At 29.0% G+C, this 18166-nt stretch overlaps 2 protein-coding genes across 5 annotated transcripts in view; one reads left to right on the top strand and one right to left on the bottom strand.

The window, feature by feature from the left end:
• The window catches only part of LOC143244938 (josephin-1-like), a 34956-nt gene extending 25358 nt beyond the window's left edge, over positions 1 to 9598 (top strand). For all 4 annotated transcript variants that reach the window (XM_076490523.1, XM_076490522.1, XM_076490524.1 and 1 more), the window contains exons 5-6: positions 4079 to 4259; positions 8796 to 9598. In XM_076490523.1, coding sequence (XP_076346638.1) covers positions 4079 to 4259; positions 8796 to 8972 — 358 coding nt within the window. In that variant the 3' untranslated portion in view covers positions 8973 to 9598. The remainder of the gene's footprint in view (positions 1 to 4078; positions 4260 to 8795) is intronic.
• Positions 9599 to 11181: 1583 nt separating this feature from the next.
• The window catches only part of LOC143244937 (sorting nexin-29-like), a 56633-nt gene continuing 49648 nt past the window's right edge, over positions 11182 to 18166 (bottom strand). Inside the window, exons 14-16 of the mRNA XM_076490521.1 lie at positions 16965 to 17104; positions 16099 to 16267; positions 11182 to 12873 (exon numbers count right to left, since the gene is read on the bottom strand). Coding sequence (XP_076346636.1) covers positions 16135 to 16267; positions 16965 to 17104 — 273 coding nt within the window. The 3' untranslated portion in view covers positions 11182 to 12873; positions 16099 to 16134. The remainder of the gene's footprint in view (positions 12874 to 16098; positions 16268 to 16964; positions 17105 to 18166) is intronic.

The raw sequence follows: 18166 nt of genomic DNA, 5'->3' as shown, positions 1-18166 counted from the left end.
TACTTGTGTTAAAACACCAGATGGTTACTTAGTACTCAACTCAGAAATGTGTTAACTGGATTTTTCCATCATGTTGTTTTCCCATCAACCAACTCAATTGACATTTTATGTAAACTGTCTAAAGTTTCTCATTTGACATGGAATGTTAAATTCACAAATTGCAACTACTACTACCACATGACTGTTCCTTCTCATTCAACATGGGGAGGCTGTAACCTTTTTCTACCATCTGGTTGTTGTGTGGATAGAGCCTAGTTTCAGCATGAAGGAAGGTGGTTTGAGACTGCAACTGGTTCCTACACACAAACTGACTTGGGTATGTGACACCACTTTTTACTTCTGTTCATTAGAATCCATTTCCTTCCTTTTTGATATTTCTTGATCTACAAATTTACTACTTGTTTTTGGTGTGATTTACAAAGCTTTCACCATGCATATTACTTTCTCTTCCCCTTTTTACATTTAGAACCTCTATTTTCATTAATGTGCAGTATGAATTTATTTGTATCTGACTTTCTGTGAGTAATTTCTTCAATGAAAGTTCATTATCTGTTTAAAACATCTTATTACTAGTATTTATAAGTGTAATAGGTACGCTATTTTCAAGTAATTCCTTTGAGGTCAGTTATAATAGATAATAATATGTGTTTTACCATTGAGATTAAATTCATTTGTCTTTGTACAAGTTTTGCTCACTGTTTTCTTTGTACTGTTGATTTTTGTTTTGTTATACAGCATTCACAAATGACTGTGTAATGTTCATATGTGCATGGAAGACCACATTTGTATTTATGTATATATACTGTTGTGTGTGTGTGTGTTTATATCACCATTACATATTGTCACATTCACTAGGATCTTATAGTAGGTTGCTTCTTACTCCTGCTTGAATTACTTTGTTCTTGATAGTGATGACCTTTCTATTTAAGACCCAAAAAACTCAACTTCATTTATAATAACAACCAGTAGGATTAACCCAGACCAATACTTCTTAACTAAAATTTGATTAGCCAGGAGTAATACTAGTGCTATTACTGCTGTATGTCAACATATATTTAGAGGAAGTGCAACTTCTTCACTGCATATATAATTAGTGTTTTCTCTAAGTATGTAGGGAGAATTTAGTGAATGCTAGATGTCATGCTCTGTAGAGTTCTTGCCACTTAGTTAGATTAAGGGTGTGATCCTCTCAAACATTGGAAAACATTCCTTTTTGGAAAATTCCTTCAGTGACTTGGAAAGCAAGGTTTACAATGCCATTTGAGTTATTGATGTTTCTATCACATGACCATCAGATAAATCAATTGACAATAAAAAATGTAGAGCTTAGATCATACCTTTTGTTTTTCAGCTGAGGTTTTAAAGTTCTAGCTACCATTTTTAGTTGTGAAAACTATTAAGGTACTATTACATTGTGACATTCTGGATGTCTTAGATTCAGGTGATAGAGGTAATCATACTGTATACTTTACCTTACCACCCACTTGGCAAGAAAGCAAAGGTTTCAAACATCTAACTACCATTTTCAGTTGCTTAAGCTTGTGATGATCATCTAGTCCCACCCATATTGGTTAAGAGATCAATGTCAGTGGTTCAGTCAACTGTTGAAGCTCTCTTTTGTTTTATCATTTAGCTCATCCTAGACAATCATACAAGTATTTTGAACTCCATCTGTTGAATCAGTATGACCTGAGATGGCACTTCTGCCTCATACTTCTGATCAGTTCACTGAACAAGAGGTTAACCTCTTACTATATGGGCACAGCTTATTTATGTGCTTTTGTAACCTTCATGTCTGATGTAACTCAAAGTCAATGGACCAGTATACTGCTTAGTATAAAGTATAGACCATTCAAGCTGTTTCTATACCTTTGGCATGTACTGTACCACATAATTCTCTACACTGTTACATCCAATACTTTATCACTTTGTTATAAAATTTCTGTTGTTGAGCAGCTTTTCAAAGTTGTTGATGGCAAATGTATTCACACTGAATAATGGATACTTGAATCACTGCATATATTTTCCTGGATGAACACTGTGTGACATTTGCCTATGTGGGAGGATCATACATCCTGTCCATGGAGAGTTGTTTTACCTGCCTGAAAATGAGCATGTACATCAAATAGCCCTTATATTTATGTTTAGTTGCTATGTTGAGATCACTTGTTCTGAGACTTGCCAGACACCATTCCACTTCAGCAACTCTACGATTCTGTTTTGAATAGATTTGTCTTCAGTGGTAATGCCTTATTTATTGTTCATAGCAAACCATTCAGAAGTGTTTCCAAAATGATTAGAAAAAAAAGCAATGGTACATTGATGATAATTTTTAAATTTCAAAAGAGTTACAGTATGAAGTTGGTGGAATTAATATATTGGATAACAAACAGTGTTTAATTATAACTGACAGAGGGTTTATTTGCCTGATAACTTGTATTGTGGTTGATGAAGAAAGCACATATTATCAACAAAAAACTTGTCCCAGTTGTATCTGAAAGATGCAAGTCTGCAGTAATTGGTTAGATATTGAAAGTCAGTATGGAGTGTCACACATAATTATTTGTTTATGTTCAACAATAAACAGTTTCCTCAGCTTCACAGAACAATGGATTTAAAACATGCTACTTTTCATGTGAAGCATTTTTGGAAAGTGTTGTAAGATGCAATGAATATATGGGAAGTTATAAGTTGAAGTTGATCTTATAATAGTCAATCAAGGTTGTTACACATTTCATCCAAATGCTTAAGCATGTTAAAAACTAATAGTAATACAAAATCATCTTAGATATGTCTCAGAAGAAATTTACATAAGATACAACACAATGACACTCAGCCTACTATTTGTGTGAAAAGGTTTTCGAACAAGAGAGCAATATGCTTCTGTGCTGCTGATAACATCACCAACCTTGATAATTATCAATAGTTCCTGTTGTAGGCATTTATAAAATTGCTATAACTATTTGAAGAGATTATTAAAAACATTATATACACAGGTTTAGTAATCTTAGAAGTTTTCAAAATTGTGGCATTGTTGTTGTCTGTTGAGGATACTTGAGAGAAAGGTTGAAGTTAACCTTACTGGGATATAAACCTGTCTAAATTTTACCTCATCAAACTATTTGGATCCTTGCTTTAAAGTTTAAAAAAATTCTCAAAAAGAAACAGAACTAATGAGCAAAATACTTTGAGAATGAAAAGACACTGTCAGTTTAACAATAACAAAATGTGCGTAAAAATAGAGATGTGGATGTGGTGTAGACAATTCCTACCCATAAACACCTATACCCCATGTTATTCTGGGTAGTATTTTCATTAATGTTTAGGTAATAACGTGAAGCAGAAAGTTAATGTTATGTTTTCAACTAATCTGTAATCATTTAATTAAAATTAATTTTGAAAATCTCCATTCAAGATGTATATACTGCACTGAGGAACATTTATTATATGCCAAAATTTCAGAAATAAAGTATTTAACAGTACTTCAAATCCAAATAAAAATACAGACAATCAATGTTTTGTTTACCAATTACTATGTAATTATTTAAATGGAATTATTATTTTGTGTCACTATTTAATGTAATAATAGTATTTGAAGTCTCTCTGTTTACACTCATGGTTGAAAAGCATAATATTTTATCTTATTTTGCTCTCCAAACTTTGCAGTTTTGTAATGTGTGCATCATACAGATGAAGGCAAGTTGTAAATTAAAACATCCATAACAATAAATTACTTATACAATTGAAATTAGTTATTTAATAAAACAGTATAATCTAAAATTAGCCTAATTTCATCCAGATCATAGGATAATTTTAAATTTAAAAAATAAATTTAAACATTTAAAAATATTTAATTATGCACTGGTTAAGTTATAACACACTTTCAAAAAGACAAAAATGTTAATAAGCAACAAGCATTTTGAATTTAAATACTCTAACTTGTTTGGTAGATTTCTTCAGTAAAAATGTTCAGCCTGCAAACAGAACTCTTAACAAAAATAGTTGAAATTATTATTATTATAATATGAATAGGATGAAAATCTTAATATTCAGTAGATGTAATTTATCTATTTTTCAGAGATCCAGCATGCATAGACTTGTCAAAAATTTTTGGCTTTATTTTGAACATTCCCAGTGAGATGAAGTTTGGATTTTTACAGTTACCTCTCAACCGTAAGCACTGGATAGCTGTTCGAGAAGTAGAAGGCAATTTTTACAATCTTGACTCAAAATTGGATAGACCATCCTGTTTAGGAAAGGTAAGTTATCAAGAAATTAGAATTTTCAAGGATAGACCATTCCATAATTATTTTGAAAATGCACATAATTAGGTAAATATTATTCAATATATAATTTTTTGTAAGGCTTAAATGAAAACAATAACTGTGTGTATATATTTGTATATCTACATGTTTTGTGTGTGTATGAAACAAAAACATGCTAAAAAATTATTTGAGATAAAGTATGAGCAATGAATAGGTGAATTAACAGCAAGCCTTTGACATTGTAAGATGGGATAGTGTTATGCTGTGACTGTAGTTTTGTTTTAAACACACTTTGTTGAATGGACAGAAAAAATGAGATAATTATATTTTCTTAATGCTTTGTTGTGACTGGTTTTGTTTCAGAACATATTTAGTTAATTGGACAGTAAGTGTCACATACTTCAAGGTGAAAATAGATATTAATGATATGATAGTGTTGTGGAACATGTTTGAGTGATAGTTTTGCATTAGGTGATGGAAAAATAATATTCACTGCCATTATCCATGTCTTGGATGGGAGTTTGTTTTTTATATGAGATGTTTATAATAACTTTTGTATACAGATTTTCTAAGATGCACAAACATGATACTCATTTTTTGGTACTGTTAAAGGCTAAACTAAAATTGAATATGTAAAAATTAATTGTATAATTTATTAAAAGCATAAATTATGAATGGATCACTTAAGACTTTACTCTTTCTGCATTATTACACCATGTATTTTTTTACCTTGGTAGTGGCAAGTAAATTGCTAGTAATGATTTATTACCCATACATACTTACTAATTAGTAACTCCTATAAAAGAAACAAAACATGGTAAGCCTAATAGTGGCATTGAAAGTCACAAATAATTGTTAAATACATTTATCTTCTTACTTACCTTTAGCTTAACTAGAACATAAAGTGAGGAACTTATTAGTATAATCTAAAAACTACATTTTCCACACCAAAACTATATAAAGTTCCATTGTGTTGACAGTCTGTCGTCAACTCTACTGATAAGAATTAAAACTGCATGAAACTGTATTTCTTAGCTGGTAATGCTTTATGCATTTTTTTTTAAGTGTAAGAATTAATTTCTAAAATCATCAAGATATAAAGTGCTAAGTCTGATGTAAAATCTAAAAATCTGTTTATTACTCCTTTCTTGAATTCAGTAGAACATAAACACTTAAGCTTGATGGTGACCTTTGAAAACTAGTAATGTTTTGATTACCGTCTGTTTATAACTGAACTATCACAGGGACTACTTGCATTTTGCATAAATAATACCTGTTGGTCTAAATCAACCCTTCTGCTACAGGCTTGTTATAATATACACAAGTTTGTCTAGATATTTGCACTATAACTTTTGATACAGCATGTGTATCTTTACAAAATTTGGTAGACTTTTTGTAAAGATACAAGTATTTTGTTTAAAAAATTAAATTTCTTAACGAAACATTTTTACTAAAGATTTGTTTGTGAAAAAAACTATTCATCTCAGAAATCTTAGATATTATTCGTGTAATCTTTAGAACCTTTTAAATATATTTCAGATGTTTGTTTTCAGTAAGACTTTATATTTTATGTTATTTTCTATACTCTTAGTTATGTGGGGTCTGTCACTTAACTAACCTCATAACTACCATAAAAAAAAGGAAATAAATATAAATTATACTATTTTTGTGCTAGAATGACTACATATTATGACAAAACTACTAATGGTTAGTCTTAGCAGCTTAAGTCTCATAATACCACAGTAAAACCTATCTAAGGCAGAATCACAAGGGACTGAATAAAATTTCCAGCTTAAGCAGGTTTTCGGGCTTAGACACAGTGTACATGCATATCCTTAATTATGTATAATTATTTAGTGGAACGCTATACTTGCTTGACTCAAGAGAAGTAAGACATTTGTGAATAAAGTTATTATACTGTTTATGCTATATTTATTAGAAAAAGAACAAAAAGACATTTAAAATATACATAAGTACAAAATCTTAAATTTATTTGAAGAAAGTGTCCAATTTCAACTGTTTCATTTTTTTAATGGGTTTTCTTATGCAGTTAAGAGAACGTCAATTATACGGCCTTTTCATGAAGTTTATTTTCCCTTTTCATTTTTGCATAGAATTTAATAGCTTTAATATAACTTAACACTTGCAATGAAGTATGAATTTTTATTTTCTCACTATCTTTTCTATTTTGTTCATCTTCTGAATCTATCACGTTGTTACCATCTTGCGATTCTGTTATAGATTTTAAATCAATTTCATCAGTTTTTGTTAAAACATTCTTGTCAACATTCACAGAATCATCTGCATCAATCTTCTCAATCAGAGTTTGGATTTCACTAGAATTGTCATAACAAACAACTTATCCACAATCTCTGCCATTATCAAGAATAAATCCACAGTTTTGAAAGCACTTTATTATGCATTTGATTGAATGACTTAATGCAATTGTATTTAATATGTCAATTTTCATGGTCATTTCAGATATTCTCTTACAGTCGTCCATATTTGCAAAAACATGCTGAAGCATCAGTTTTCTCTATTTCAATTTTATATACAATATAATTCCATTATTTAATAGCTGTAGAATTGATGTTGTACATGGAGGTAGAAAGACTAAACAAACATATGAAAGTTGAACTTTTGGGTGACAAGTTGCATTATTCAGGAAAAGTAGAATATTCCTATTTTTGTTCCATTCTTTTGTTTAATTTGTTCCAAAATTCTTCAAATGTAGCACTTGTAAACTATGCTTTATTATTCACTTTCCATTCTGCAGGAAGTTGATTCTTCCTTAAATTTTTGAAACAGTGTGGATTTTTACTTTTACCTATTACACATGGTAAATTTTCCCTAAGTTAAATAAGAAATTAATATTTAATCAAAAACATTTTTTCTGCCTTACTCTGGGTCTAATCCTACTTTTGATAGATGAGGTAGGTGAAAGATAGTTTTCCATCTGGTTTACACAGGTTCTGCTATACAGAGGGTCTTTTATAAGAGAAATCTTAAGATAATGCTGCAAAAATTTGATATTTCCTGCTTGTGCAGGTTTTACTGTATATATTTACATGTGTTTATTATTTTTATTACACTGACCTTCCAGTCATGTTTAACTGACATTACATAACTTGCAATGACATGGTGCATGTGCCCTTCTGTTACATATCCAGTGATATAAAACTGATCTTTAGTCTTCCCAGTCTTGGCTGTGTTTTAGTGGACTGGTATTTTGTAATACACAGTCACATTTTAATTAAAATACATAATATATATGTATATAGATTATTACTATTTAGAAATAAATTATTAAAATTATTTGTCTTAAAATATAGAACAATAAATCATGAAATAAAGCAAACAACTATCTCTTATTGTTATAATTTTTGTACTTGGTTGATGCTGGACATAAATTTCTAAGTTTTTTTAAATTTTGGACATGGAAAATATGAAACATTTTTTTTAGGTTTTATATATAGAGTTGAATTATGAAAAAAATAATAAATAACTACAGTGATGCCATAGAATTTCAGTATAATTTATTAAGCTTACTAAAATTTATTTAAATTTCATAAAATATAAAACTTTGAGCAAAATAAAGACACAATTTACCTCATTGAAAACTTGGATCAAAAGATCGTAGTAGCCTTTTTTACAGATTAAAATAGCTGAGAAAAACCACTCTTTGGTCATTGTAAGCTGTTGATTGGTTATTCACGTATCGTATATTGAAGTAAGTACACATATAAAAGATCATTTCCAAAAATGAAAAGGATTAACAGGGCCACTGTTTCATTTGTTACATAAACCATATCTCAGCAAAATAAAAAGATATGAGGTTCTTATTTTATATTCTAGCTTGATATTAGTAATGTGAGTTCTTAATTTGTACAAAACTATGAACTTGTTATTTTGACAACACAAACATCTAATTTTACAAAACACTGCATTCAGTATACTATGTGATGCACTAAAATCTATATTTATTTATGTTCTTTTTAATATTTATTTTTAAAATAAGGAATTAACTCGTATATAATATTAAAATTTGTATTATAATCTACAATTTGATTCCAGACTTACTGACATTTAATAAAATTGTAGTTCAATAAAATTTTGAATGCAAGTCAACAAACATGAAGACATAGCCTTTGACCCATGACCTATTGGTCATTAAGGGTTAATACTCAAAGATAAATTGTGAATTTTGGAAAAACAGAATTTCAACTCATTAAACTATGCAATTTCCTTCGTAAATTGATAAAAAGCTCTTAATTTCGTTTTAGAAAAAGGTTTAAAAAGTCTTCAAGGTTTTGTTAAAACCCAGAAGTATTATGGTGATTTGATTGTAACTTTTTTAAAGTGTGTAACCAATAGCAGTGTGTCATTTTACAGCTTGTGTGGAATATCCTCATGTGGTGGTGAAGCATGTTTCACTTTTAATGAAAGTGATAACACAACCTTCAACACAGAGAAACAAAATTTCATGTGAGTATAAATTTACTATGTTCTCTCCTTTTTTATTATTATTAGGAACAAGAGCTCCTGAATTATCTGCAAGAACAAATCCGATCTAAAAACCGAGAAATTTTTGTAGTTATGTCTCAGGATGTTGAACAAAGTGGTATTTGGAGAATGGACAGAAGAAGAAATGTTAGTCAGTTACCAGTATTGCATCATGGAAGTGATATCCAGCAAGAAAGAACATAAAATTCACTGCTGCTGTTAATGATTGTTGAAGTAATTATGGTGCAATTATTAATTTCTGCTATGATGGGGATTTGATCTCCAAAAATCTTTGAACTCAGAAGACAGTCAAGTAGTCTACCTATTAAACTTCAAAGCAGTCAAAGACAAGGCCATCCAAATGAAAATATATTTCTGTTCCAAAGGTGTAGTGCACCTGGTGGATATGCAAATCACAATATTTTGTATTTTACTTCTTTTAAATTAAATTTGTATATTGTAAATTCAAAAATATGTTTTAGTTGTGCTAAGGCATATAAAAGTGTTGACGTTTGGCAGTTAACTTTAAAGTCATTGTTGGAAGACTCTTTATTAAAAAGAAAATATTGTACAAAAGTTATGATTTTATAAGATAGTACATGAGGGTTGAATATTAATGAATCAGAATATACATTTATATTGATACAGTAACAAGGGACTTTACTGTGATTTTGGGGAAAATGTAGCTTTCATACATTTGTACATATACTTATATACTAGAAGTTTAAAATAATCAACATTCACTAATGTGTGTGTGTATGTGTATACTTTACATAGAAGTTACTATGGTATTTCAATAAAAGACAAAAGTCATAATTTGTTTTGACTTACTATATTGTTATTGTCAAACTTTTTAGAATAAACACCTGTAAACTGTAATAAAAAAAAAGATTATGCAGCAGAGAGAATAAATCAACAGCAAACTTATGATCTTTCATAAGGAGTAGAAATAATCAGAATAGTTTGAACTTGAGAAATGTTTTTTGGTCATCAAATTTGAAGTATCTAACAGGTTTCAAATAAATTTGAAGGTACAGTGTTGTCGTCAAAATAAAATGTTTTATTATAGTGTATGTTCACAAATGCTGCCTAACTGTTGTAGCAAGAGAACTATATCCAGTAATGTGAATAAGTAAAAATAATGAATTTGTATTTAACTTACTACAGATTTAATGATGTAGTTGGGAATGGAATGGAGCAATAAACAATTAGTATGTTGAAATGAGAAATGGATTACAGCACATCTGAGTGTGCATCTGATTACAGCACACCCAGGAAATAAACTGTCTTCCTAAAAAAATTGAGAACAACTCTATTGGAAAAATTGTTAACACTATTCACAATATACTTTATAGCTGTCAGTCAGAAAGCATCTGAATGTGAAATTTCTTTAATGACTATTCTATAAATATTAGATAAATTAATCAAATAAAGAACAGGCCCAAATTATTGAGCTGTACCTGCACTACTCAGAATATCATGTTGTCCTCATTGAGTAAAACATATTCTCAGAAAAGATACCAAGTTTTCAACCTCTTCTGTTAAAGAGTTACTCAAGCTATCCAGCAATCAAGCCATGTGTAAACAGGGGTAAAAGAACCTATGGACAAAATTATCATTGCTCAAAGTTGGGCACATTTTATTTGATTACATTTTACAACTAAGCACAAAAATGTACTTAATTTTTTTAAAATTGTATTAATAAAAAAGTAATATTTGATGCTATAGAAAGTTCTAGTTTGTGTTGATATCACAACTTTACCACATTATATGAAGCTGTTCCAGCTGTAATTTTAACCTTAATTAAATCTCTATTGAGTCCTAGTGTTGTTCATGCTCTGAGGTCATGACACACCACATTAGAAGTTTTCATCCTTCCTGGACTAGAATTATTCTACTCTTGAATACTCAATATAGGATTGACCATGTGAAAAGCAAGATGTTTTCAGATACAACCTATTTTAAGGATCTGACCTGGTGCTTTGGTTGTCATATTGACAGGAAAAGATGTGAATGTCTGACATTTTTAATGAGAAAATTTCAAAATTCTGAAAAAAAAAGAACCCAAAAAACAACAAATTCACAAACTTTTAGGAATTAAAACTGGTTTACAAGCATAGAATCAACAGCAGAAATAATATAAACCCTTTTCAGAAAAACATTATTTCCTGATAACAAGTGACATGTTTGCATTATACATTGACATTTATCTAAGTATTAACAATCCACATGTTGTTAAAATCAATTTCCAAAATTTTAGTTTTATTTAAGAGGAGTGTCATTTTGCAAGTTCTTTAATATGGAATTTTAGCATATTTTAATAGAATGTTTAAACATTATGCTGTAAATTTGTGTATGGATCATAATGATGTGTGTGTGAAATATCTACCAAAACTGGTAATAACAATTAACATTTTACTTCTCTAACACAGTTTTTATTAGGTATTTTCCTTTACATTACAAGATATTGAAAATTAAATGAACTATACATTTTCTCTTCACATCAAGAAAATGACTATCAATGTTTGATACAACAACAGCTAAGACTTCACTAACTTTTAATACATGTAATAAATTTACATGTGCATTTATTATTTTCTAGAATTATAAACAAATGGTGGAGTCTTCTTCATACTACATGTAATTGACCAGAAACCGTTTTCATCAAAATGAAATAGTCTAAACAATACAATAGCATGATCTGACTCATTCTCAATTCATTTCATAGATAGCAACAAAGATAAAAATTAATGATCTTTAGGTAACATAACTTTTATCAAGTGAACAATATTATGAATTTTACTTATGCTTCATTATCTCCATACACCCTTTGGTTTTTAATTTTATGAAAGTCAATACAAGCTTCAAAGCACATGATAAAGATACTTTTTAGTATTATTTACTGATTACACATAATTAATTAAATTGGTACACAGTTTTATCATTTGTTATAAACTATAGCAAAAATACAAGTATGAAATTCTAAAACATTTTTTTTTACTTTAATATATAGTTTTTTTTTAGTTTTGTGTACAAAACAAATATTTGAAGGAAAGAATTGTGATGATGTCTATTGTACAGTAGAATAATGAACAGTATTTCAGTTCCTCTTAGTGATATTTTCAATTAGTGTAATTATTTTTTTGTGGTGTCTTGTTTGGTGCAATAGTTGCTTTCAACATGACACTCTTCAACCTCTCAGTGGACCTGCTTTCAAATAAATACCTCACCACATTTACAAAAGCATTTTCAGTGTTAAGATGACCACATTTTATAATACAGGGACACTGCAATGTTGGTCTGTTTACGAGACATAAATGTCCAGTACTTATATATAAAAAATATTTGTCCTGATAACATATAAGCCAACATCAATCATTCAGTTTATTTAAAATGAGATCAACAGAGACGTAGGGATTTTAATAGTTATGAAAGTTTGTATAATGTACTTCCATATAATTACTTATGACATAAACAAAGTTTACTCCTAAATCTACTGGCTAAGTGGTTTTTAACTGAAATTATTGAATGTTCAAGCACTAGTGTATGAATAACTTCATTTGAAGTTTTCCACACATACTGTAAATTTCTGACTAATAACAAATCACTGTGTAAATCTTCAATAAATACATAGATACTTATTCAGATCTTTGTATTTTCAACAAACTCACATATATTCAAATATTTAACTTAACAATATTTACACTACTTTTAACAAATCTCAACAAAATTACAAGAAATGTTTTATTACAGCAGCCATTTCAAATCTTACATAGAAATCTCAATATTCAGTGTTTCCAAGCTTAACCCTATTTCTTCTATATTAAAACATGTCCCTACATTTTTTTATTATTTAATTTCAATTTGATACACAAAACATAATATTGTTCATAAAATGTCACAACGGTAGCAGTGCATGATAGTTTTGTCGAGAATTAAATGTATTAATTCTTTAGTGATACATTATTGAATCACTTTCATTGTATTCTGTTGAATTAGGTGTGGTATGCTAATATATTTGAGATGAGAAACAAAACACTGAGGTTATAACTATCTGAGGTTAGATCCAAGATGTAGCAACCTCTTCTTTCCTCACAACAAGGACCTAGAGATAACAGTATAACAAACAAGTAAGCATTAGGAAATCACACTTTACATTCCATGAACTAATCAACAGAAGTATTCATAAAACATTCAATCAATAGTAAAATCACAACTAATAAAAAAATCATTGTAATATAATTATATTGTATACAAATCCTTTAAAATTTCAAAGTAATTACAACTTGTATCAAAATTTATATATCAATGAAAATATTAAATTAATGGTAAATACGACCAGTATTATATGAGTATTTTTCTTATTTATAGACAAAGAAGTTGATAGGAAGAATAACTACTTAGTTCAGAGTAACACTTGAGAAGAAACTCTTGAATGAATAATCTACAAAAGTAGTGCAAGTTTCAAAAGACTTTTGTCTTTAGTTAGTTGAGTTTACACAAACCAGTGGATATACATTTCAAGCCTTTTATCGACACCACAAACTTACCTTGCCATCACTTAGCTAGGTACTTATCCCATCACAACTACAGGGTAATACTGAACATTATGACCACAACTCCAAACATTCTATTGAACAATTCAGAGCCCCACATTTTAGATGTCCTCTTTGGTTTTGGTGTCACAGACCTGTTCAATAATGTTTTAACAGCAAAAACCCATCACAGCACCAACCAACAGTTGCTGAATGATAATTTTCTTACATAGAGAACTGATGTGAAGATAGAAGCTATTACAGAACTAATCACAGTTTGTCTACAATCCATGTATGCTCACTATAGTAATGTTTTCTTTGAGTAAACAGACTATTTTGTTATGAGATCACCACTCTTGTCAGTTATGGCAAAAATATTACAAAAGATATTAGAGAAAACATTTTCTCCTTTATGGACACACACACACACGCACAAAAAGAAAGGAAAAAAAAAGCTTTCACAGATGCTACTTTTATCTGACACTAAAGTCCTAAAAACTTATCAACCTTAGAATGTCCTTACTCTATAGACAAAATAATCTAATAAAATATCTTTGATTAAAATTCTATGAAATCCAAGTGCTTACCAACCATACTATGTTTCAACAGGATAGACCAAACAGTTACATCAAAGAAAGAAAATATGTTCAACTATTTACCTCCTATACATGCAAAAATATGCAGTTCTGTTCTTTAACTATGTAAACAAATAACACCTGATGTCAAATGTAAAAATGTAATTCATCAAATACCATGTTTCTGTAAATACACCTACACTATAGAAACTGGAAGACATTTTGAGGTAAAAATACAAAAAATTGACAAGATTGAAGAAACACAGAATTCTGCTATGGCAGAATGTATCTTGTTGGCTGAACATAAAATTGAATGGGACAATTGATTCACTTGAAATAACAAGAAAAATCAAAGAATCTTACTACAAAATACAACAAAACCACCACTACACAGAGCCTGGAGATCAGTAATCATTGGCTACCATTGCTCAAAACATAACTTATTCCACCAATTATGTCACAAGAATCACCAGCCAATTACATCATGTCTACTTCAATTCTTTTGTACCCTCCAAAAGTTTCTCTTTAGGTGTAACTCTGAACCATTAATTTGCTTTCTATTTCAATTTTATTATGAAGAATGCCTAACTCATTTATAAAAAGTGCATGTCTGACTTTAACTACATTCAAAATTTAATTTAATTACTTATCATCAGTGTATATAAATAAACTTGTCATCAAAATGTAGTTAATAACTCATATTTTAATATAAATTGTAAGTCCTTAATTATATGAAGAAAATTTTTTTTTGAATTCTGAATCTTCCATAAGAATTGTGACATTTGTTTGCTCTCTTGGCCATCCTGCTCTTCTAATTTATTTACCATTGTTCTGAGTAGTAAGGTATTTACTATAAATTACTCATTATAATATAGTCGTTACTCAGGCAAATCATGAACTTTTATAGCTTTCAATCTTATTTATTTATGGAATTATAAAGTAGAAAGTCAGACCTAAGTGCCAAACTTACCCTCTTTTTCACAAATTGTAAGTAGTTCTTTCCAACATTTTATACTATATTATTTATAGCCAATAGAAAAGCAGAGTTTCAATCTAACAAATGACACTATATTATGTTGCTTTCAGTACAGAGTATTGTCTGTTCCATCTTCAGTTTGAACATTTTTCTTACAGTGTTGAGTGTACATTAGAGAATTACTTACAACCTCATATATCATAATTATAAAGCCAAATAAATTATGATAGAGGACACTACTTGCTTTATATTATCCTTCTGTGTTCTTAGGTGTATTATTTAAGTAGATGAAAATTATTTAATGTACTAGTATCAAAGGTCAGAAAAATGTCACAGGCAAGCACAGTATTAGTTTCTATGTGCATACTAGAATTGCACAAGTTAACATGGTAGCTATTATGTTGATTTATTACATGGCATTGTTTAATCTTCTTGTTACATGTAGGCTTAATTTCATCAGCAACAAACAGCAAAGAAGACAAGAGGTCACATGTATGATATTTCTTGTTTTTTATGTGTATCCTCTATTTATTATAGAGCTAAAATGTAAAAATTAGGAACTTATCAGGTTTAATAATATTTAATTTGGTGAGATAATAACAAACAAGATTAACAATAAAAATTCTTCATGAGATACACTTTTAAGCAGCTCATGATTACATCAATCAATACAATAAGATGAGCTATGTGTTTGCCAAGTAATTTACAACTTTGTATGGTGGGATAATTGGTAGGAAGCAATTAAAAGGTAATTAAAATGATAAAATTAAGTATAAACAGCTATATACTGTTATGAGTATTAAACTATTTAGGATAAACAACTGTAGTTTCCTTTTACAATTTTCAGCTATTTTTGAAATAAATAAATAAAGGGTGACTTAGATTTTTTCTCTTTATGAGATTAAACAAATTAAATTTGGTAACTGTTTAGATGAAAATCACTTTGTTTGCACTAGGAGCAGATAACACACTGATTTCATATATTCACAGACAAATGTGTAATAAAAATAATTAATGAAAATACTGTATTTTTTTACACCAAACTTGTAATGTTTACTAAATGCTTGCTATATTTCATGGAGATACACAAATAATATTAAAACTCATAGTACAGAAACTCTGATGATTAATTTTTAATTACAAGGTCTGTCACATTGATTGACCACATAAAAATTATTAAATATTCATGTTAAAATTATTAATTAGAACCCATATTTTAACTTTATGGTTTATGTTATACTGACCTATCTTATGATGTCTCAGTTAGTCATTTCTGTCCTTCATAATCCATTGTAGTGTTGTTGAGAAGACTGACTTGATGGTGAAGCAGATGGAACCTTTGAACTAGATTTTCCAAAAGGGCTTGAGGTGCTGGTTGAGTTTTCCTGTCCATCAAGACTGTCTGCTTGTTTGCTGCAATAAATTCCTTTTTTCTCTTATAATTCTGTTTAATAATATCAAAGTTTATAATCAGTTTAAAATTATAATCAGGCTAGCGACAATTAAATTTGCCTGACTAAAATTCTGTATAAAAATAATATATTTTGTACATCATGCTAAAGTTAGTTCTCTATATATATAAAAAAAACTCAAGTAGCTGGAGACACATATATATATTTATGGTAGTTTTCATATGAATATAAAAGATTTGTTTGTTGAATTTCATGCAAAGCTATTCTAGAGCATAGTCCTCAATACAAGAAATCTTTAAAACTACATAAAGAGTGTTCCTTTATTATTGTTACTTAATTGTCAACATTTATCTACTTTAATTGGTTAGATTCATTTCAGTTTTATCACTCTTTGTTGTATGACTTCTTCAGAAAAATGAACCTTCACACAAATGTTTCATTTGTATTTAAAGACTAAATCATACTCACCGAGCTTATTTTTATAATACTATTTGTTTAGTTAAACACATTTTAATTTAGTTGTTCAATGAAATTATTAACTGTTATTAAATCATATAACACATTTATACAGTGAGTATTCCGTGAATTTTTTTTCAAGGCATTTATATTTTTCTCCAATTTCCATGACTTTTACAGCCCTACAAATTAACTTTGAAAATGTTTAGGTTTTCAAGGATGAATAGTAACCTTACACATACCCAAAAAATGGTAAAATTGATAAAAACACTTCTCTGTCTGCATTACTAGCTAATTCAGGATTATGTTGAAGGAACCAGTTCACCACACACCGTAAGTAATGTTGTAATCTTTGCCTTCTTTCTTCCACAACTTTTGAATCCTGCATGAATAATTAAAAAAATAATAGACTGAATATGAACAGTCTACTGAGAAATCTAAGGGCTTGGTAAGTAGCAAAAATCAGTATTCCTTAACTACTAAGACATCAGTAATTTGTAAAACAAGCAAAAGCACTACAAAAATTTTATTTTGAATAACAACAAAGATATGTGTATTCACTTTTCATGTACAAAGTGAATGTATCATAATACAATTTACTTTTTTAACAACTAATTTAAAAAAAAAAAACTGTTTGTTTGTCAAAAGAAAAGATATGACAACAGTCTTGGTTTAGTTTTATAAATATAAATGCCAGCTCTGCAGAATTAACCAGTATAAATAACATGTGAAAGTTATACAGTGCCACACTATGACCAAAACCAGTTTTAGCAGTGATCATTTTACCTTAAGGTCAAAATATTTAATACAAGAAATAATAAAAGAAAAGATATGACAACAGTCTTGGTTTAGTTTTATAAATATAAATGCCAGCTCTGCAGAATTAACCAGTATAAATAACATGTGAAAGTTATACAGTGCCACACTATGACCAAAACCAGTTTTAGCAGTGATCATTTTACCTTAAGGTCAAAATATTTAATACAAGAAATAATAAAAGAAAAGATATGACAACAGTCTTGGTTTAGTTTTATAAATATAAATGCCAGCTCTGCAGAATTAACCAGTATAAATAACATGTGAAAGTTATACAGTGCCACACTATGACCAAAACCAGTTTTAGCAGTGATCATTTTACCTTAAGGTCAAAATATTTAATACAAGAAATAATAAAAGGGGAACATATTTAATTTACTAAGGTAGGCTCTTACTTTTCTTTAACTCTCTTGCTTTGGTTTTGATCAATTTTACCTAAAAACTGATCACAAATTGACCTTTAGAGTTTTCTCTACTATAACTTCTAATATATTTTTTGAAGCTCAAAGAAATTTTACAAGCTTTCAGCAAGCATTAGGAACCATTTGTAGAAAAAAGGAGAATTTTTAATGAAGTATTTTTACTAAAAATTTCTGAATGAATATATGGAGCCAAAGTGTTAACTGCT

This window comes from Tachypleus tridentatus, chromosome 2 (assembly GCF_004210375.1).
Source record: "Tachypleus tridentatus isolate NWPU-2018 chromosome 2, ASM421037v1, whole genome shotgun sequence".
Lineage (NCBI taxonomy): Eukaryota > Metazoa > Arthropoda > Merostomata > Xiphosura > Limulidae > Tachypleus > Tachypleus tridentatus.
Note: the sequence above shows the minus strand (reverse complement) of the source record. Positions and strands in the feature narration are given on the sequence as shown.